This window comes from Gossypium hirsutum, chromosome D11, assembly GCF_007990345.1.
Source record: "Gossypium hirsutum isolate 1008001.06 chromosome D11, Gossypium_hirsutum_v2.1, whole genome shotgun sequence".
Classification (NCBI taxonomy): Eukaryota; Viridiplantae; Streptophyta; class Magnoliopsida; order Malvales; family Malvaceae; genus Gossypium; species Gossypium hirsutum.
Window position 1 is genome coordinate 69961884 of NC_053447.1, and position 21971 is coordinate 69983854.

General features: G+C 29.2%; 2 protein-coding genes across 2 annotated transcripts; both read right to left on the reverse strand.

The window, feature by feature from the left end:
* Positions 1-1083: 1083 nt before the first annotated feature.
* LOC107925777 (protein MAIN-LIKE 2-like) lies at positions 1084-4633 on the reverse strand. Its single transcript, XM_041104457.1, has 3 exons — positions 4594-4633; positions 1917-1981; positions 1084-1803 (listed from the first exon to the last, which is right to left on the reverse strand). The coding sequence occupies exons 1-3, from the start codon at positions 4631-4633 to the stop codon at positions 1084-1086; spliced, it is 825 nt and encodes a 274-aa protein (XP_040960391.1).
* A 912-nt stretch (positions 4634-5545) lies between these two features.
* On the reverse strand, positions 5546-7173 carry LOC107925922 (uncharacterized protein At5g39865). Its single transcript, XM_016856678.2, has one exon. It carries the CDS (start codon positions 6899-6901, stop codon positions 5825-5827), a length of 1077 nt encoding a protein of 358 aa, XP_016712167.1. The 5' UTR covers positions 6902-7173; the 3' UTR covers positions 5546-5824.
* Positions 7174-21971: the final 14798 nt, after the last annotated feature.

Below are 21971 nucleotides of genomic sequence, written 5' to 3' on the forward strand. Positions count from 1 at the left end.
TGCCAAGAATGGGTCTGCAGCAAGTCGACCAAATTCAGGCGGGAAATGTGTTTGTCGAACATGTAAGGGATGCAATGGTCGTAAACCGTCGGTTGGTGAGGTCAATGAACATGGAAATATATTCACGACGACTGGAAACGTTTCGAGTTACTGAGAACATTGGTCGTCGACCTAGGTCCTACGGAGTTCATCTCCGGAACAGACAGTGCGAGTGCAGGAAGTTCAAAACACTTCATTATCTCTGTGCGCATGTCGTGGCAGCGTGTGCTAAACTCAACCTTGATGCTGAACAATATGTCGATGATGTGTACACGTTGGAGCGCACATTGCGTGTCTGGGAGAATGAGTTCCCCGTCCTGCCGGACCTATCTACGTGGGAGGTGTCGCCGATCACTTTCGAGCTTCTCCCAGACAGAGGGCTACGGAGGAATCCAATGGGTCGTCCGCAGTCAAGTAGAATTCGTAATGAGATGGACATTAGGGAGAAATCTGACGAAAAGCGTTGTGGAATATGCAGGTTAAGTGGTCATAGCCGGAATAAATGCCCTAACCAAAACTTTCATGTTGGACAGTCGTCCGGATCGGGTCGAAATTGAGCTAATTCTGTAATATTTTTATGTATATTGTTATAAAAAGTAATTTAATTAATAATAATTTTTATTATTCGGCTTATGCTTATGCTTAAATTGTATCCAAATTGTTTCCAGATTAAGTTATAAAATACCATGTGCGCATTTAGAATTATTAAGATTATATCGAAAATAGAGTCATTCATAATTCGATTGAGCTTTAATATAATGAAAAAATAGAATAATGGATTTTTATACAAAAAATTTAGAAGTAAGCAATAATTAAAATACAAATATTAAATTTATACAAAAAATACCCTAAACCCCTAAAATTGATGTTTCAATGGTGTTGTCCGGGGGGTATACCTACGCGGAGGTCGGCGCTCACGCCTGGGCGACGACTAACTTCCCGATGCCTAGACGGGTCGTCCACCTACAAAAAATAGTATAGGGTTTAGGGTTGGTAACATTACTCAATCTATTATGACTACAAATAATGACAATTTATATTTTATCACCTGAGTGGCAGTGGATACACATAGGGTTGGTGACTAACGCGTGCCAAAAACGGCAACCGATAAAGAGCCCATGACTGCAACAGTATGAGGCATCCGCCGATGTCTTTAACTTGCGGCTTTGTCGCCCGACAAAGCTCCCGGTACAGCGTTGCTAGAACGGCGGAACCCCAGCTATACGACCTAGCAGTGGAGAAATCAGCTAGCAGGGGCAAGTACAACAAATGCACACTGTCGCCATTTGCATCAAGCATGAGTACTGCCCCTATCATATGCATGATGTACGCTCGAGCAGCGCACATCAACTCACCTTCAGTGGCGGTCGGTGATAATTGTCTAATTTTGGCTTTTAGCCATGTAAATTTTATGCCGGAAAAATATTTATCACCATCCTCTGGTGACTCTCCTAGGAGTTGATAGCAAACTGCAGCAGGATCGGTAAATGAAGATACTCCCGTTACGGGACTCCCATCAATTGGGAGCCCAAGTTGCACTGCAACATCCTCCAAGGTCACCGTGCACTCCCCGCACAAAAAATGGAAAGTATGGGTCTCCGGACGCCACCGCTCCACTAGCGCAGATAATAAATCAAAGCGCAAGTCGGAGGACCGGATCAATGCTACTGACCCAAATCCGGCTAGCTCCAGGTATGGCATCAATTGTGCATCTGGAGCTATCTTTAAAACACTCACACGGCCCCTTAATACTCGGAACGAGTCCTGATAGTGTAAAATTACAGAAAAAATATTACGATAACATAATTTATTTGTATATACTGCGTATATCCTTTTCAAATAAATAGAACTCCTGATTAACAAATAATAAATTATACTGCGTTATTAGCCGCATCAGATATGTGTCTAATATCGCTTCGAATCAATCGAGCCATTACGATGCCTGCAAGTTGAAAAAAAAGTTAGTAAAAAAAACTTCCTTCGGTCATTTATTCGTATTTTTTTCTCCGCATTTTATTACTTTAAAAAATATCATAATTTTTAATTTTATAATTTTACATTATTTCAGTGCATAAAGTTTGAAATTTATTACTCTAGTGTGTTACTTAAATTAATTTGGTGTAAAAAATAACCCTTACCCATGCCCTTTGCTCGTATTATTTTCTCAATTTTTATTACTTTAAATAAAAATATATTATTCTCGTATTTTATTGTTTTATATTACCCCTGCCATTTGTTCGTATTTTTTTCTCCTCATTTTATTACTTTAAAAAATATCATAAACTTAGTCTTTTATAATTTTACATTATTTCAATGCATCATATTTGAAATTTATTAATTTAGTGTGTTAAGGGAGAATAAAAGAAAATAATAAATAAGGAGGGATTAAAAGGTAATTAGCCACATATTGGTGCCGCCTTTTTTTTCCCCTCCATCACCCTTTTTTTTTTCCTCTATTATTTTGGTAAATAAAAAAAAGTTTATAATATTTTGTTTTTTTTTGTAATATTTTGGTAAAAAAAACCCAAAATAAACCCTTTCCCCTGCCCTTTGGTCGTATTATTATTTTCCCGATTTTTATTACTTTCAATAAAACTATATTATTTTCGTATTTTATTATTTTATATTATTTCAGTACATTTTGATTCAATTATTTGTATAAATTATTTCTGAATTTTTTTTAAAAATTTACTAATACACTCTTACTTCGGCCATTTGTTCATATTTTTTATCCGCATTTTATTTTTTTAAAATATCGTAATTTTTTATTTTATAATTTTACATTATTTCAATTTATTATGTTTGAAATCTATTACATGTGCATTTTTCGCATTTTATTAATTTAAATAAATATACAATTCCCGTTTTTTCTTTTCGTATTTTATGTTTTCTTAAACATACTTCTTTGTCATTTTACTTTTAATGTTATTTTCCTAAAATTTTAATTTCAAATTCCTAAGTAAATTTCATAAAAAAAAATCTCTAATCAACATACAAAGTACATACCATTATTTTTTCATTCTAAATATATTTTTTTAAATATATATGCTAAATAAAATAATAACATAACTATAATGTACATAACATAAATTTTAAATACACAAATATTACAAAAAAATAAAATTTATAAATAAAATTACCTTTTTTTTCTTTTTTTTTCCTTCATTCCCTCTTCTTCTACTTTTTTTTTCTCTTCTCCTTTCCTTTTCTTTCCTTCTTTCTTTCTTTTTTATTCTCTTTTCCTTTTCTTCTTCTTCTTTTTTTCTTTTTTTCTCTTCTCCTTTCCTTTTCTTTCCTTCTTTTTCTTTCTTTCCTCTCATTTCTTTCTTTTTCTCTCTCTTTCTTTCTTTTTTTATTCTCTTTTCCTTTTCTTCTTCTTCTTTCTTTCTTTTTTCTCTTCTCCTTTCCTTTTCTTTCCTTCTTTTTCTTTCTTTCCTCTCCTTTCTTTCTTTTTCTCTTTCTTTCTTTCTTTCTTTCCCTCTCCTTCTGCCCCCCACCACCGACCCCCCCTATTATCAACTGGTGCCGCCAATGGTATTGGCACCATTGGTGCCGCCAATAGCTTTGGCACCTTTGGTGCCGCCAATGCCATTAGTGTGACCAGTGTGCCATCACATCGATCTGATTTTTTTTGCAGATTTTTTTTTGTTTTTTTATATATTTTGATAAATAAAAAAATTATATATTTTTTGGTAAATAAAAAAAATTATAACATTTTCATAATTTTTTATTTTTTATAATATTTTTGTAAAAAACCCCCTTTTTCTGCCATTTTCGCTACCCATTGCAGAACATGGCATAATAACAGATTTCACTGCCAAAACATATGGTACCTAACTCGTTCTTCTCTTTTATCTTCCAAAGTTTTAGGACTCGTATCATTCAAGTGATGCATACCATGCACCATAAGCAAGTTTCCAAAAAAATTAATACATTTTCAACAAATCATTTTTCAAAATATCCCATTTTAGTGTAATTATGTTTAACGTATTATGTATTTATATAAATTATGACAATATATGTATCAATATCATTTTCACAGGAAAAAGTATCATAAAAACCTGTATGTTAAATGTTAGATTGCATTTTATCTTATTTACTAAAAAAATAAGCAAGTTAGTTTATCTACATTAGATCAAAGAGCAAATTGATCATTTTATTAAAATTTTAATCATTTTCTATTGTTAAAAATTGGTTCATGTACATCAATTTGAGGTACAATGACTCATCACATGTCATTATTTGATTATTTCGTTAGTCACATCAATTTTTAACATTACAACTAAATGAAAATTTTAATAGAAATGACCAAGTTACTCTTTGATCTAACATATAGAGACTAATTTACTCATTTTTTTAATATAGGAAGCAAAATGCAATCCAACTCAATATGCAGGGACTTCCATGTGATTTTTATCCAATTTCACGTTATTTTATCATTTTTCTTTTAGCATACGCCTATCACGTAAATGGTATAATGTCCAAATTGTCTGGTCTTACCTCACATGGTTGATTTCATTTGTCAATTAATGATTGTGGATTGACAACATTGACCATTCTGTGCACGGGGAGGGGACTGCTCCTTTTCTGCCATTTTCACTACCCATTGCATTCATTTTCTCTGCCCTACTGCTCCTCTGCACTGCACTGTCCAATTGTATTTAAAGACAATGTATACATATAGATTGTAAATTTTCTTGGCTGGAAGCTCACTGCAAGCCAAAATCAAAACAAACTTTTGATGGTTTAATTGTTCTTTAGCCCTTGAATTTCAGGTGCCATGAGAAATGGATTACAGCCTCATCTTGTCATTATCCCAAAATCAAAACAAGCAACTCTTGGTTGAAAGTTGAAACCAAGGGCCAAGTCAAAATTGTTTTAGGATGAGTCCAAAATGAATAATGAATTTGAAGGGTAAAAACAACTTATCAGGTAATAGATTATGATAATAACTTGACTCACTTCACCCGTTATTGAAATTATTACTTTACCCTTGCATATTATAATCATTTATTATAAGACACTCATATGTTTTATATTTAAATATATTATTTTTGAAAAATTCTATTTAAATATTTACTTTCTTTTAAAAGATTGAAAATATAAGAAATAATTAACAAGTATTAACTTGGGAGTGCAACGAATCGAGACGACAGAGATGGATGCATTTAACATTCATGAAAGTGATGGTTATTTTTAAATTATGCACAAAGCCACGGATAGAATATCAAAGTATGCTAACTGTGGTGTAATAGTAGATTCTAATCCACCATGTTCCATTGTCATCCCTAAATGTTACTGCCCCTCTACGCCCATGGTCGAAGGGGTAGCCATACCCCAATCCACACCCTCGGTTGATGCAGTAGCAGCTTCGTCAAATAATTTCTAACTCAAGTAAGAGCACGACCAGACACAAATTAGTTTCCAGTCCTCAAACTGAACCGATTGAATCAAAATGAAACATTCGAATAAATTTTCTCACAAACTAACAAACAAGCATCAACAATTGCATCAAAATTGTCACTTTTATTATAATTAATCATTATTTAATTTCATACAAGTTCAAAAGGACAATGAAACAACAAGAACAACCTGCCAGACAGCATATAAACATACCACAAATTATGAAAACTAAAACCCCTACTACAAAATACCAATTCAAGAAACTAACCATTGCTCCGGCTCCAGCTCCAGCTCCTCATCTTCCTTGAAGTACCAATGCTCAACATTTCCAAGTCTTTTTTTTTTTATTAGTATAAACAATTATGCATATATTTATGGCTAATTACCATGAACAACAAGCACGGCACCTTATTAACCCATTTTCATTACAATCAGGGCACCTTCTTAACCTACATTCATCTTCTTCAAACACTTTTTTGCTTCCACTACAGTTTGGACATGGCACAAACCTAGCATCACCACAACCTTCACAAACAACCCCAGGATCTCTAACAGGAAACCCTTTTAAAAGCTTAGCCAATTCTCCATTTTCATTAAGCTGTTTGATTTCTTCAACCCCACCAACGTGTTTTCCTTGTATGAACACTTGTGGTAAGCAAATGGATTTTCCTCCTAATAGGCTCTGCAATTCAGTTCTATACATGGAATCCATTGAAATGTCCTTTTCATCAACAACCACTCTAAATCCCCTAAAGATCATCCTAACACAACAACAATCTTCATATGTTTTCCTTATACCTCTTAGACTAGTGAAATATAGAACAATGTTTCTGGTTTTTTGACTTTTTTCGGTGTGTGGGATTTTGACCCAACTATCAGATAATGAAGAACATGAAGGGCTAAGGGAAGGGGAAGCTCTTGAAGATAAAGCTCTTCTGTAACTTGAAACCACATTTGGGTCAAGTTTTGAAAGCAGTGATTCTTCAGATAAATGTTTCCATAACGGTTTTGTTAATGATTGTTTAATAATAGTATTAAACGAAGGTTTGGATTTAGGCTTACCCAGATCGAAATCATGCCCCACATCATCATCATCATCGAGTCCATCCATGAGTTCCCAAGTGTTGATAACCGAGTCAGGTGACAACGAGTCAGTTTGACCACCATGAACCGGCGAATCTTGGTCGGATAAACTTTGGGTATCGTCGATAACAGGCTTTTGGACGTCGATGAGTGAAAGGGAACCATAAGTAGTGGATGTTAACGAAACCAAGTGGTTGGTGTCGCCTTTTCTCAACGGCGGATGGTGAACAAGCGGCGTCGGGAGAGACAAAGCACGAGAAACGGGCGGTGGGGAAGAGTGGGAAGAGGCCATGGATTCTAAAGAAGTGGAAGACTGTGAAGAATTCTGGGGTTTGGTGATGATATTAGTGTTGGGTCTTGATGCAGAACAACCCATGGATGATGATGATGACGACGATGAAGAAGAATCTTTGTTCCTTTTTTCACTGGAACTCTGGGGCTTTTCTGGAATCAATTTGGGTTTTGGTGGGTTAAAGAGAAATGGGGTTGCTCTAATTCGCTTTTTTGCTTTAATGGAGGAAAAGAGAATCGTAGCAGTGAATTTGGTGTGTATTTGTGAAGGCTTAGAGGGAAAGAGAGAGAGAGAGAGAATAGTGTTGGTGGGAAAGAGCTGTCATGAAAGTTGGAGTGTGGGAGATGGTGATATTAAATGCTGTTTTGAAAAGGGAAAAAAGTATAATAAAAAAGCTGTTTTACAGTTTGATTTTTTTAACTTTGAATTTGATGTTTTTAAGAAAGGTTTTCAGTTATTTTATAAATTTTTGGGTAAATTGTACTCTATCTTATTTTAGTAAATTTATATTTTAGTTATTTAATTTTAAATTTTTATAAAGGGTAAACTATTAAAATAGTTACTTTTGTTTGGCTCATGTTACATTTTAGTCATTTATGTTTGAAATGTTACGTTTTAGTCACTTATGTTATCACGTTGTAACATTTTAGTCACTGAGCCGTTAGTTTCTGTTAACGATGTAACTGTAAACTGATGTGGCACGTTAAATCACCATTTCAAACAAAAATTCTAGGTTAATTTATACAATCGGTCCCCATATTTTTTCGTTTGGAGCAATTTAATTTTTTTCTTTTATGTTTTTTTAACTTTCTTTCTTTTCCATTCTCTTATGCTTCTCCCTTTGTTTTCCTCCCTTCTCCATTTCTTTCAACGTAGTTTTTCTATGTTTTATTTTTTTAACAATTTAATTTTTTCGAGTGAGGCGAGCTTGTGGACTAGTTACAAATGGAAAACATAGAAAAACTATGTTAAAAGAAATGAAGAAGGGAGGAAAATAGAGGGAGAAGCATAAGAGAATGAGAAAAAAAAAGTTAGAATAACATAAAATAAAATTTTTAAATTGTTGAAAATGAAAAACATATAGGGACCAGTTGTAGAATTTAACCTAAAATTTTCGTTTGAAATGATGATTTAACGTGCCACTCAGCTTATCGTTACACCATTGTCGGCAATTAACGACTCAGTGACTAAAATGTTACAACACAATAACGTAAGTGACTAAAATGTAACCTAAGGCAAACAAAAGTGACTATTTTGGTAGTTTACCCTTTTATAAAATGGTCACCAAATTATTAGAAAGTTTTTCTTTAAGTTATTGGTTTGTTAAGTTTTTCTTCTAAAGTTTGATTAGCGAACTTCAAGCGACAATTCAGCAATCAATTCAGTTGATTAGAACCTACTTATCAATGAGTAGAAGAATATACCTTAAATCCAAATCAATTTAATGGTCAGTATTGGAGATTGAAGTAGAAATTTGTTTGGATTTTGATCTGCAAATTCGTGACGTTCAAAATTGTTTCATTAAAAAAACTAAATTATAAAAAAGAAAGGGGATGAGAGTTTTCGATTAATACGGGCGGTGCAAAGAAAGAATGTCGTATGACAACGATTTTAATAGCTCGGTGACTTAATGAAAATTTTCAAATAGTTTAGTGGCTATTCTTTAACTTTTTAAAGTTGAGTGATCAAAACGTAAAGTTACTAATAATTTAATAACCTTGAGTGTAGTTTACCCTAAATTTTAATACATTTATATATTGTGCTTTGATTATTTTGTTTAGAGATGGTAATAGAGTTGGACTGGTTGGATGTTTCACCCCACTATGAATATTAATCTTAGAAATTGTTACATTTCTATAGATGTTGGATATATTCACCTCTATTTTATTCACTTTAAATCAAATTTTTTAAAAAGTTAAATATAGAATACCATATATGTATTGAGAAAATAAAATGAATACCATATATGCAATTTTACACTTTTACATTTTTAATAGTTACATATAAGGGTCTTTTCGAAAAAAATAATTATAAATATAAGTAAAATGATAATTTCATTTTACTATATTCATTTTGTATCACCTTTCAAAATAAAACTACATGTATGATCTTATCTCAACTATTCAAAAAAAAAATCTCGCTCCATTCAAATCAAGACCGTTAATATTTTTTTCATTTTAATTTTGTGGGATTGGTGTCCAGATTGGATATTAGTTCAACTGATCTAATCCATCGATTCAATTTTAAAAACACAGTAGGATTTTAATTAAAATTCTTATTTGAAAAACGATGACATCTATTTAAATATCTCATTATTGTGAGTTTCTTTTAAATCAACTATTGAAATAAGAAGGAAGAAAAAAAAAACAATCCACAGTTGATCATGCCACGTAGTATTTGTATTGAGAAACACGAGTTTACCTTTTAAACAATTTAATTTGTTTTAACAGCTATAATAAGTTCAAGTCACCAGCATAATTTCCTAACTTCTAATGTGACTTGATCAAATGACTACAATCTTTTCATTTTTATCTTTTAACCAAAACCGTTAATTTAAAAAATCGAACAAAATCTACTAGGATAAAACCTCACTTTAGACATTAAGTTGATATTCATACAAAAGTAAAAGAGAAAGTAAATAAGCAGTCCATTGAAATGTGTGGTTAAAGTAGAAGTAGAAGAAAGAGTTTGGTTATGAATGTATGGTGCAATAAAATAGTGAATTGGTAGTACAAATTTGGTAATAAAGGAAACTTACAAGAAAAGTGGGATAAAGCTAATGTTGTGTGTTACTATCGATGGTATGTCTCGTTCACTGGTTTGGTATTGAGGAAAAACATATCGTTTTCATTGCCAGCCACGTCGTGTTTTCTACATCACCACCACAGCTTCCTCTCAATTGTTCTTTTCCCCACTTTTCTTTGCTACACTTTTTACAAAGATTTTGCCATCAAAGTGTGTAAAGGGTGGGGTTTGAATTAGATGAAATTGAGTAAAGTTATTTTTGAGTTTTCCTTGAATAATTTTTAATTCGGAATATTTCGAGTTTAGATCATTTAAGTTTGTCAATCATATTTTTTGGATTATGTTATTGTATGTTTTTTTCACTCGAGTTTAATACGTGGGTTCATGTTTTTTTGGGTTTAGATCTTTTCAAGTCGGTTTTTTTTTTAGTTTAGATAAATTTAAAGTTAAGACGATTTAGAGAGTGAGTTGACTCTGAGTTTGAGCTCTTTTGAGTTTGGAGTACTATTATGAGTTTAGGTTTATTGAGGGTAGGCTGGACTCGTTCTGGGAGAAGTCTTTGAAGTGTCATCTATTGAGAGCCGATGGACCCCTCAATGGTTGATGTATTGTGTTTGAGGTGTTTGTTCTCAATTTTATCTCTAGATTTTGTCTCTTGACTCTGTGAAAAGTCCCCAACGAGTTCATATAATGAGAGCGTCTCGCCCACCAAGGAAATGCGAGCATTTGCCCTTTGGTGAGGTTTGAACCCATACCCTTATATAATATTAGTGGACAAGAACAGTACCACTTGAGCCGACAATTGACACTTCAAAAACTTTTCCTAAAGTGAATCTAACCTTCCTTCAACAAGGTCATTTAAGTTTTTCAAATCAAATTATTTAGGATTTTCCCGTTAGAGTTTGACACCTAGCTCCATTGAATTTTAAGCCATTGGTCAATTCCTTTTGAGTTTATGTTCAAGTCATTCAAAGTTCAAATTATCTCATATTTGGATCATTTCAAATTTATAATATTTAAAGATCAAACCAGTTTTATGTTCGGGCTGTTTTAGATTTAGGGTTTTTTTTTGTCATTCAAATTTGTACAAGTCGAATTTTTAAGTATTTGACACCTAAATTCGACTTTTTTAGTTGAAATTATTAAACTTTTATGATTAGAGTTAAATTCAGATTAATAGGATTTTTTTCCCAATTATATGGAATCTCTCCATTTCATATTTCTCCAGAATTTGTGGTGAATAAAAGCATTGATGTTTAATGAGTAAAAGAGAACAACCTTACAAACACCATAGCAATCTTTGCCCATTTCTTACTGCTTTCATTTAATTTGAAACAGACAATGTGTTGCTTAATAAATGACACTTATGTTGTAAGAAATTCTATAAATAATTAAATCCAAACCATTTCATCCAATGATTATGGTCATTATCTTTGTAACTACAACAATAAATTTATATAAATAATTGAATCTTTACAATGAATTTTTTTTTACTAAAAATTAAATTAGTAAAATAATTTGGTTGATTTACGTTAAATTTATTATAGGTTCCGATAATATTTGTTTTTTGTGATACAACGATTAAAACTATTCATAATTTCTCTTTAACCAATAATTAGAAGGATAGTGCGCTTCAGCACACTCGAACCCACATCCTCCTACGTTAACATAATACCCATAACAATCGAATTAAGACTCAATCAACCTCTTTTATTGCTTTTTTTTTTAGATAATAACGTTAGTGGCATATATATTTCCTTTAGGTACAAGCAAAAAAAAGGTAATTTAATTTAATAATTACCTAAGAGTATACAATTATTAATCTTACATATATAGTTTTGTTGAATGTGGAATAAGTTTAGTAGTCAACTTGTTAGTTAACCATGTGCATTTTCTTATTTAGTAGGTCCAATAAGATTTAGCTTTTAAATTAAAACCATGACAAGTTGAAAAGCTTGATAGATGTCATTTCAACCACCTAAGCCCAATTAATGTTGCAAGAAATTCATCACTCAATTTTATAATTTTTATTTATTATTTTTAGCGGAAATTAAAGTGTAATTTTATATTTATTAATTTAAAATTATTTAAATGAATTTTTTTTTTCATTTTACGTGTGTGAGCCCTGTCAGTTTAAAGATACATTGTAATTACTCTGAAACAATAAATACATGGTAATTTTTTAATAGATAAATTATTTAATTGATCACTTATTTATTTGGATATTTTCATTTTGGTCATTTAAATAAAAATATTTGCAATTTAGTCATCGACATTACAATAATTAAACATTTTAGGCACTCAACTGTTTTCTCACTAACAACATCCGATGAGACATTCTACTGTATAATCAAATGATAATATTAATGGTTAAATTGAAAATTTTCATAATTGAATAATCAAAACAGAAACATACTAATAGTTGAATTTCATCGTACAATTCATTATATAACAAATTTAATAAATCAAGAAATGAGCATCAAATGAAGATATATGGTAATTATGTTGAACATTTTTATATATTGATATGATCATATTTGAATACATGTAGGGCATAAATATCCAGCAACATAAAAATGAAAAACAAATGAAAAGTAGTAGTAATGATGAATCCAGCATTGTTGTGTAAGTGGTCTTCATATTGTAGCCTAACAAACAAGTAAAGAAACAGAATGAAATAGACATATGATAAATATGGAGGACCACATGTTAAGTGTTAACCCCATTTTAGGTGTGTGTGACCCAATTACTTTGTTATCATTGCATTCACTTTTTTGTTTTGCCTTTCAATTTAAAGGTGAATTTTTGCAATTAATTATTGTATTATAAATAAGTGTATTTGGTCGATTTTAGTTTCTGTATTTTTCGAATTTTAAAGTTTTAGTCCTAAATTAAATCGTAGCAATTAAATTGGTTAGGTCGAGTTTTGCTATTAATTTTGTATTATGCGTAAGTTGTGGGTTTAATTTCTATTCTCCAATTCGAATTTTTTAGTGATTGTACTTTGTTATTTTTAAAACTTTACTCTTGACTCAAATAGTGCTCGTTAATGGAATTACACGTGTGATAACGGACATGAGATTTTGGAAATAGCAGATTTTAACTAATTTAACGGTTTTGAAATTTCAAAATTAAAAAAAAAAGTGCATGAAGTAAAATTTGATCAAATTAGAGTAAAATGATTAAATCCACAACTTATACATAATACAAGGACTAATAACAGAATTTGACCTAATCTAAATTATATTTCTACACACTTTGGCATTGGCAATGTTGCTAGTGCAAGAGGACATGGATTTAAACACGCTAAAGCTCGTTTATCCTTCTATTTAAAGGTTGAGAAACGATTATAGGTAATTTTAAATATTTGTATATAAAAAAGTACAAACCTAACTTGACCCTCACAAGCCTTAAAATGAAAGAAAATATCAAATTTTGGTGACTATAAGTGTAATTTACCCTTAAAAATATTCCAAGCTCGGGCCATGGAACTTAGTTCCCAGGCCCAACCTGGTCCAATAATGAAGATTCTAAATACCTTATACAGAGGTCCACAGAGGAAGTACCTCAATTGCCTGGTTAGAATATATAATCCACTACGGAAGTCGAAGACTAAAATCATGGCTAACTGTGCTTTCTCCTTTAAAAATTTTGAATTTGTGTTTTCTTTTTTATCATTTCAAGCCTAATTTTATCCTATTTTTTATATGAAAATATAATTTAATACAAATTAAAAAATAAAAGAATTTTTTAAAAAATTATTTATTATTAAACTAAACAATCCTCAAATATATTATTTTCGTATATTTTACATGACTGAAAATATGATATCTCTTAGTGATAATTAATTCATTTTTTGTCAGCTTGGCCCGAACGCCATTGATTAAGCAAATCAAAACTAAAAAAAATTTAAAAATTTCTTTTTAAGTTGTTTGATTTAGAATTGGTTCAATATAACGAAGTGGTATTTTTTTTCAAGCAATTAAATTGGTTGTTTTTCAAATTTTGAGTCGTTTTTTAACTTCTTGTTCTTCATTTTTATTGAATCAAACACAGGGACAGTGTCGAAGTGGGTCACAAAGCAAAATTGTAAAATAATCAAATTACACGAGTAAGCGTTGAGGGTTCGATTTTTAAAATTAATATTAAATTAGCACAATGTATAAATGTGAGAGTTAAAAGTTGTTATTATACTATTTTTAAAAGCTACCATGATAACTTTTCGTTAGTCATTTAATGACCAGTGAATAAAAAGGAAAAAATCGAATAGTTAACTGACAAAAAAAATACTAATAATTGGATGACTACTAATATACTTTATCCTAAAGTTTAAACTAATAGTGTTACCAAATTTACCATGCAATATTACAAATTCTATCAAATGAGTCAAATAAAATGATGAAACATATATTATCCTAAGATTGATTATTTATTATAAAAATAAAAAAATTGAAATTTAATGGCCAATAATACTTCACTTATACGCTTTTTTTTATATTATGCATGTTCGAAGTTTGTAACTGTTTCTCTTAATAATGTTATATCTAATATTCGAACTTATATTCTCCACTTAAAAGTGCAATATGTCTAACCATTGCACCCAACCACTTCTAGATTCTTCTAACCCCTAAAAATTTCTGATTTTGCCCTCGGAGACCTTGCTCCTGTGACTTGATTCTTCTAGAAATTTCAAAGTTATAGATATGTAAAAATTACAATTTAATCACAAAAAACTTTAAAATTCAATTTTAATCCTAATTCTTGAATTCACACTATTTAGTATGATAAGATGTTAAAACATGAAATCTAGATAAATAAAGATGAAATACACATAACAATTTCTATGCCGAAATCAAACGGCAAAAAGCTAAATACCTTTCTAGATAAAGTCTTGATTTTGAGTCAACGTAAAATAAAATAAAATTAATGGACCTGCTAATTAATTAAGCCACTTTCTAATTTGACTCTCTCCGTGAGAGCAGCAACGACCATGAAACGCGCTGGACCCGCGGGCCGCCATAGATCCTTCTATCCCTGTTATGAGGAATATTCGGAAATTTCTAAAATAAAATAATTATGCTGAAAAATAGAATAAACGAATAATATGTTTATTCTTTTTTTTAAATAGTTCCTATGTAATACGATAAAGGTGAAATTTATGTCTATATCTAATTATATATTTTATATATAATAAATGTTTGTTTGAAATCTAAAATTATCACTTTTTAAGAAAATTCAATTAAATTTATTATAATAAATAATTTTAATCATTTTAAAGTCTAAAAATATCAATCGAGGTAAGTAGCGTTGATTTCAAACAAATGTCATTTTAGGTTGGGTGAATCCGCTTTTTAAAATTTTCAAATTATTTTCAAGTTTAAGATTATTTTGAATTTGAATGATTTTAGGGTATAAATTATTACGACTATAAATAATTTCGACTCACTGATTATTCTAGATTCAATTACTTATAATTCGAGTCATCTTCGTGTTCGAACTGTATAAGTCCAAATTATTACAATATTGAAGGAAGAAAAGGTAGATGTCAAGATTAAAACTTGTGTCATGTAAGTGTCACATGAAACGTTTAATTAGGTAAAAACGTCTATTAGGAATCATATTGTATTTTAACCTTTTTTACTCAAAAAATTGAGTAAATTAGTTATTGCACGTTAGATCAAATGGCAAAATGATCATTACTGTTAAAAAATTCATTCATTTCTATTTTTAAAAATTGGTCCTTGTATGAAAAATGAGGTACATGTAGCATACAATGTGCAACCGTTTCATTGTTATGTTAGCCAAGCTAGTTTTTAATAGTAGAAATCGATGAATTTTTTTTAACAAAAAATACCTATTTACTATTTAATCTAGTGTACTAGGACTAATGTACTCATTTTTTAGTAAAATGGGCTAAATACAAATTGACTCATAATATAGGGGCATCCACTATACTTTTACCTTTTAAACATTGTTTCAATTTTATTAGGTAAAAAGGCCTCTCTTGTCTCTCTCAATTTCAAAATTGAGGAAATTGGTCACTCTAAAAAAATCAGAGCAATTTTATCCCCGTCAATTTCAAAAGTGAGCAACTAAGGACAATTAATCACAACGTTAATGTTTTCCATCAATTGTACATGATTGTGATCGATATAATAACACGTTTTTCCATTTTAGCCTTGTATTTAAAAAAAATTGACAAATTTAGCCTCAATATTTATACATCTACACAATTGTCACGAGATAAATTTGTTAAATTAAGACTAAATTGACAGAATATATAAACTTTAAAGGTTAAATATGTTATTATACCAATCAAAATGATGTACAATCGGTGAAAAATATTAACGCCATAATTAATTATCCTTAATTGCTCACTTTTGAAATTAACAGATATTAATTGCTCCAATTATTTTAGAAGCATCAATTTATTTCACTTCGAAATTGAGAAGGACTATAGTAGACATTTTACCAAATCATTACATTTTTTTTCCTACACATGTCTAGATGAAGCATAAACAGGAATATTCCACACCCAAAACGTGGCCCAAAAGAAACCAAGAAAAAAAGTTCTCCGAAACCCATTAGTCAAAGAAACCAGCAGCCACAAATCAAACGGCTCTAATTAAATCAAAAGGCTGACTCATAGAAATCTCCACGCACGTTTAAATAGTGTCTTGAATCCCAAGGCAGTTTCTTCAACTGATTATTAACTGCCTATTTCCCCTCCCCTATAAGTACCTTTCAAAATCCCATAATTCAATTATAACAAAGCAAAAAATAATTTCCTTTTACTAAACACTGAATTTTCAAAGCTCCAAACTTCCATGGCAGGTCTTCAGTATAATTTCTTCCCTACTGATTTCTTCTATCCTCGTCCGGCACAATCTACGCCGTCTCCGACCGTCGATTCTACTCCTCCGGCAGCTCTGACGACGCCGATCGAGGAGAAAAACATCGTCGACGATGATAAGAAGAAGCCTGGGATCGTGGTTTACCGTGGCAATAAGACGAGTGTTTCCATTAGGAAACAAGGCGAACAGCGTGGTAGGATTTATGTGCGCAATCGAGTTGAGCAAATTAAGTTATCGCGAAACTAGATTTGTTTTCCTTCGTTGATTTTTGATTGCCGAAGAGAATTCGAACCGTTTTTGAATGCTTAAATTAGTTTTTGAGGATCTATTTTAAGTAATTAAATCGATTTTGTGTTGTTTTTAACTATTTTTCCAGTTATGGTTTAAATTCTCAATCAACGATGTTGGATTCTGAGTTTATGTGCATATGATTCGAATTTTTCCTTTTCTTTTGTTTTTTTGTTACTGAAGGTAGAAAATTGTACTAAGTTTAGAATTTTAATTTTAAAAATTGAAGTTTTAGGTAATTGGACCAGATCTTAGATGAATTTGATCCGAATTATCAGCATGCGAATCGGTAGGGTACGGTTCGAATTTGATATTATCAAGCATGATATGATTTATGCATTACAAAATTTATATTAATAAATTAAAAAATTATAGAAATATAGAAATCTTAAATAAAATTATAATACGAATAATATGTAAATAAAATTTGAAAATATAAATTAATAATTTACATGTATATATGAGTTATTCTCTCTCTATATATTTGATAATAATATTCCAATTTCGAGTGCACAAGGCATTCCTTTTATAAGACTTGTCCAAATACAAATAAAGTCTTTATTTTTTTGTTAGATTTGTTAATAATGATTAAAGTTTAATTTTGTTCTTTATATTATAATTAAATTCTAAATTTATTTTTTTATACTTTAATTTTTACATAATTTAGTACTAATTTTTATAATGTCATAACTAGTCTAAATATTGTGTTCTATTAAAATATTAGCTTACACATGCCTAAAAACACAACATTTTTACTTTTTAGATTATATAATAATTATTTCAATTTTGATCCCTATGATATGTTTAAATTTGAAATTAGATCTATATACTTCAATTTTGACATAATTTGGTACTTCAAATTTTATAATGTCATAATTAATCTAAATATTATGCGTATAATTGTAGATTTAGTCTATATTATCCAATTGGATCATTCTAAATTTTTATATTTTTCAATTTGAGAAATTTTAGTCTTGATGTAAATAACAGTTGCTAATCCATTAACTAGATTTTAAGTTAGTAATATGTGGAAATAACAAGCTGGTATAACATTACACATCTAATAATATGTTTAATGAGATTAGCACTTATCAGTTGGTGAAAAGTAAAATTTTAAATTTTAAAAAATATAGAACTAAAAATAACCAAATTAAAGTATAATGACTAAATACACAACTTTCATAAAGTTTAAGGACTAATAGTAAAATTTAACGTAAATACATCTTTCTAATTTAATACTTTACAAACATTCCACATATTATGCAAAAAAGTTAACCGTATTAGTGTTTCTTTTTTCACGACAACATAGGCCAATCAATGGGCGGCACATGGATTTTAAAATCCATGTTAAATGCTTATATAGATATTTCATTTAATCTAATATCAATTTTAAAGAAAATTTGTTATTTTAATGGAAAACCCATCTCATGTCAACTTCTCCATCATCCAATTTCCATGCTTCCTCTATTCATTCTCTCTCTTAATTTTATTTATGAAACACGTTATTAAATTATTAATACGTCTATGTTTTAATTATTTAATTTTAAAAATAATAAAAATGATCATCTAATTATTTAAAAATTTTATTTTAAATCATTAGGCTATTAAAATCACTATTGTATGATTTTTTTTGTTTGCACCGCTTACACCAATTAAAAGTTCTCATTCATCTTCTTTTCTAAAATTTAATTTTTTTTCTTTTCATAAAACAACTTTGAACGTCATGAATTTACGAACCAAAATCATAACAACTTTTTTATTCGATCTCCGGCACAGACGGTTAAATCGAATTGGATCTAATGTATGTTCCTCTACTCTTCAACGGATACTGATACACCATGTGGATCATTGAATCATCATTTAGAGCTTGCCAGCAATGACTTTTTTTTTGAAAAATAAACCCTTTAAATTTCTATAACATAAATAATTTTTTTGAATATTTTAGTAACTTAAATTAAATTTTTTTAATAGTTCAGTGACTATTTTGTAACTTTTTAAAGTTGAGTGACCAATACAAATAGTTTAGGGCCAGTTTTTCATTGCTTAAAAAAAGCACTTCTGACTCCAAAAGCACTTTTGGAAGAAAAGCTGTGCAGAACAAACTGCTTTTGGCTGAAATTTTTAGCACTTCTAAAAAGGAGAAGCTAAAAATTTTAGATTTTCCTCTCCCAAAAGCACTTTTGGTGCTTAATTACTTTTCACCCTCCAATAACATAGTACTTTCCTTTTTTTATGCTTAATTACAAATGTGTTAAAATCATTAATTAAAAATAAAAAAATATTTTTTAAAATACTAATTACAAATATTTAATGATTATATTTAAATATTTGAAATATAACTTATATATTCTAATTAAATTTTATAAACAATTAATATTTATTGCTTAAAAATATTTAAAATTTATATTTCATATATTAAAATATTAACAAGAAGTTATAATATTTTTTATATTCTTACTAAAATATAATAATATTAACTAATTTAAATATTATTTAAATGCATATTTGTTACTTGATAATAACATGTCTAAAATTGATATTTTATTTCTCAAAAGCACTTTTTGAAAGCAATGCTAAACACTTAAATTTTAAATCAAACTTTTCAAAAGCACTTCTCAATAGCACTTTTCCTCAGTACTTTTCAAAAGCAATGAAGAACTGGAAGTGACCGTGGGTGTGGTTTACCCTTTATTTAATGCAAAATTTGGTCTTTGAACTTGCTAATTAGGTCTAATTTAATAATTGTATTAATTTTAATCCACTATGGTATCTAAACTTAGTAATTAGGTCTATTTTTATTCTTGAACTTGGAAATTGTGCTAATTGCTAAGTTTAAATACCAAAGTGGACAAAAAAAAAATATAGATCAAGGTAGTTGGTACTACATTGGTGTACACATTGTTTTATTTATTTATTTATTGAAACTAGTATGTATTAGTATTGACTTGTTTGAATGTACCATTTCGAATTGATCAATATTTTTGAAAAGTATTTAATATATGTATATAAAAATATTTACAAGTATTAAATGAATTATATTAAATAAATTTCAGATATAAAATATTTATGTATCAGTCGATGCATAAATGTTTTGGTAAATATTTTTACTATTTGTTATCGTAGTAGTAAAAAGTTAGAAATTTTATATGTTTTTAATATCATTCATGCACTAGTTGGGTGCATAATGTTCCGACTAATGCAAACGGAATTGGGTAGAATGATCTGGTGAGATCGGTACAAATTAAAATTTTAACCGATGCGAAAAAAATTGATTGTAATGATTTATTATTAGAATGGTACATACCAAATACGAAACCGACTAAACTAAAATAGATACCAAAAAATATATTTAATTATTAAATTAAGGGTCAAATTTTTTACTAAGCCTATTTTTTAATACAAAGCTTTATCCATGGACTTTCTTCTCCACTTCCTTAAGAAAAAAGCCCAAAACGCAAAGCTCCATACATTTATTATGCAAAACCCATGTGGAGAACAATGTTTTGTCTCACAATCCTAAGCTCCATCCATTGCCTCTTTGCATTCATCAAAAGTCAATATTTGCAATAAAAAACAACCAATGCAAAACAAGAAAAGGGTTGGGAGCTTAAAAGAAAGAGCATTGAAAGAAAGGGTGTGTGGTGAATTTTTGTAGAGCTTGGGATTCTATAGGGACTAAATTATTGAAAATGGAATGATATTTGGGAAATTATATGATTTTAGTAAAACAAAAAATTAAATAAAATATTTTAAAAAAATTATAAAAGCATTGATCAGCTTGAAATTCAAAGAGTTAATGATATTTTGATTTAACGATAAGATTGGGATCATAAAAAAGACTTAGCATCTCGAATTCAGGTACCATTTAACTGTAGATCTTGAGATTAAATTTTGAGGAGCTTAATATATTGTTTTATAATTTATTGAAAATATTGAATCAACTGAAAAATAATATTTTTAGTAATTTAAATTTTTCGAATACGTTTAATAATTCATAATAAGAAAACAAATGATAGAAATTTTCAATGAAAAAGTGTGAAAATAATAAGTAGATAAAGGGCTGTTTATCAATTAATGTTGAATTTTTTCAATTCTTATTATTTTATTTTATTTCTTTTAACATTATCCTTTAAATAATTTATTTTTAAAATTTTAAACATTACATCCAATAGTCTAATTATATATTGTATTCAATTTTTTTTAAAAATACTAAATAAATTTTATAACTTAAATTCAACACTTAATTTTTTAGTTTATCTAACAAATCTAACTAAAAATTTCAAAAAATTTAGGAGTTGAACGATTTTTTTCCTCAAAAAGCTGGGGCCTAATAAAAAATTTTAAAAATTTTTCAAGATTAAATAGAATTTGAAAAACAAATTAAAATAGCTTGATTAAGAAGCAAAATGAAAATTTTATTAAAAATTTCAATAAATTTTAAGGGGAAAATTAAAATTTTTATTTTTTGGGAGGAGCAAAGCCCTCTTGGCCTCCATTACAGTCCACGTCTAGCCTTATTCTGTGCAGATCATATTTGGGTTCTCCCAATATTTATTTTTATAAGTTTCACTTGTGTAAATCTTGCTAAATTTATTTTAATTTAAAATTGAAATACTTCGATTATCAATGTATTTGTAATTTGTATTAATTAATTATTATTTTAAATTATTTAGATAAATTTTCAATTGCAACTATATAAATATTTTAAAGAGTTGAAAATTTTAAAGAGATTTTATATTGACATTAATTAGTGTTTGACAAAACATAATGGAGGGTGATGTTAGAGAGGTATAGTTGGAGGCAAGTGGTTTGTTTGGTTAATCATTATAACATTGATTATTTTCCCAACAACAACATGTTTGAATAATTAGATAAGGTTTGAAGCAATCAAACATCATTTTATTTATTTTTTATTCTTAAAATTAAAGAAATGAGAAAAATAAAAAGAATAAGCATTTTGAGTAAATGGGATTGCAAAGCAATTCAGATAATGCTGATCATACATACCACTTAGGTTCTTTTAAAAACTATATATATATATATATTGATATATATTTTTTATTTTTTATTGTTATTGTTATATAAATGAAAAGGGGATCTGAAAATATAAAAATATAAATTTGTAAATGTTGTCATCATTGAAAGTAGAAAGATATAACATACTTTCAAATAGGATTTATGTAGAATTATTCATGAGTCGGGTTACTCATTCAAATTTGAAGGTTTGCTCAAAATATGAGAGGGTTTGAAAAAATATTAAGTTCGAA

What these genes read in the sequence shown, in the direction of transcription:
- LOC107925922 (XM_016856678.2), bottom strand. Translation starts at nt 6,901, where the DNA reads ATGGGTTGTTCTGCATCAAGACCCAACACTAATATCATCACCAAACCC.
- LOC107925777 (XM_041104457.1), bottom strand. Translation starts at nt 4,633, where the DNA reads ATGGCAGAAAAGGAGCAGTCCCCTCCCCGTGCACAGAATG. An exon ending in CCCTCCCCGTGCACAGAATG is followed by an intron (nt 1,982 to 4,593) that starts GTCAATGTTGTC and finishes TTCAACTTGCAG; the next exon opens with GCATCGTAATGGCTCGATTG. An exon ending in CTGATGCGGCTAATAACGCA is followed by an intron (nt 1,804 to 1,916) that starts GTATAATTTATT and finishes TTACACTATCAG; the next exon opens with GACTCGTTCCGAGTATTAAG.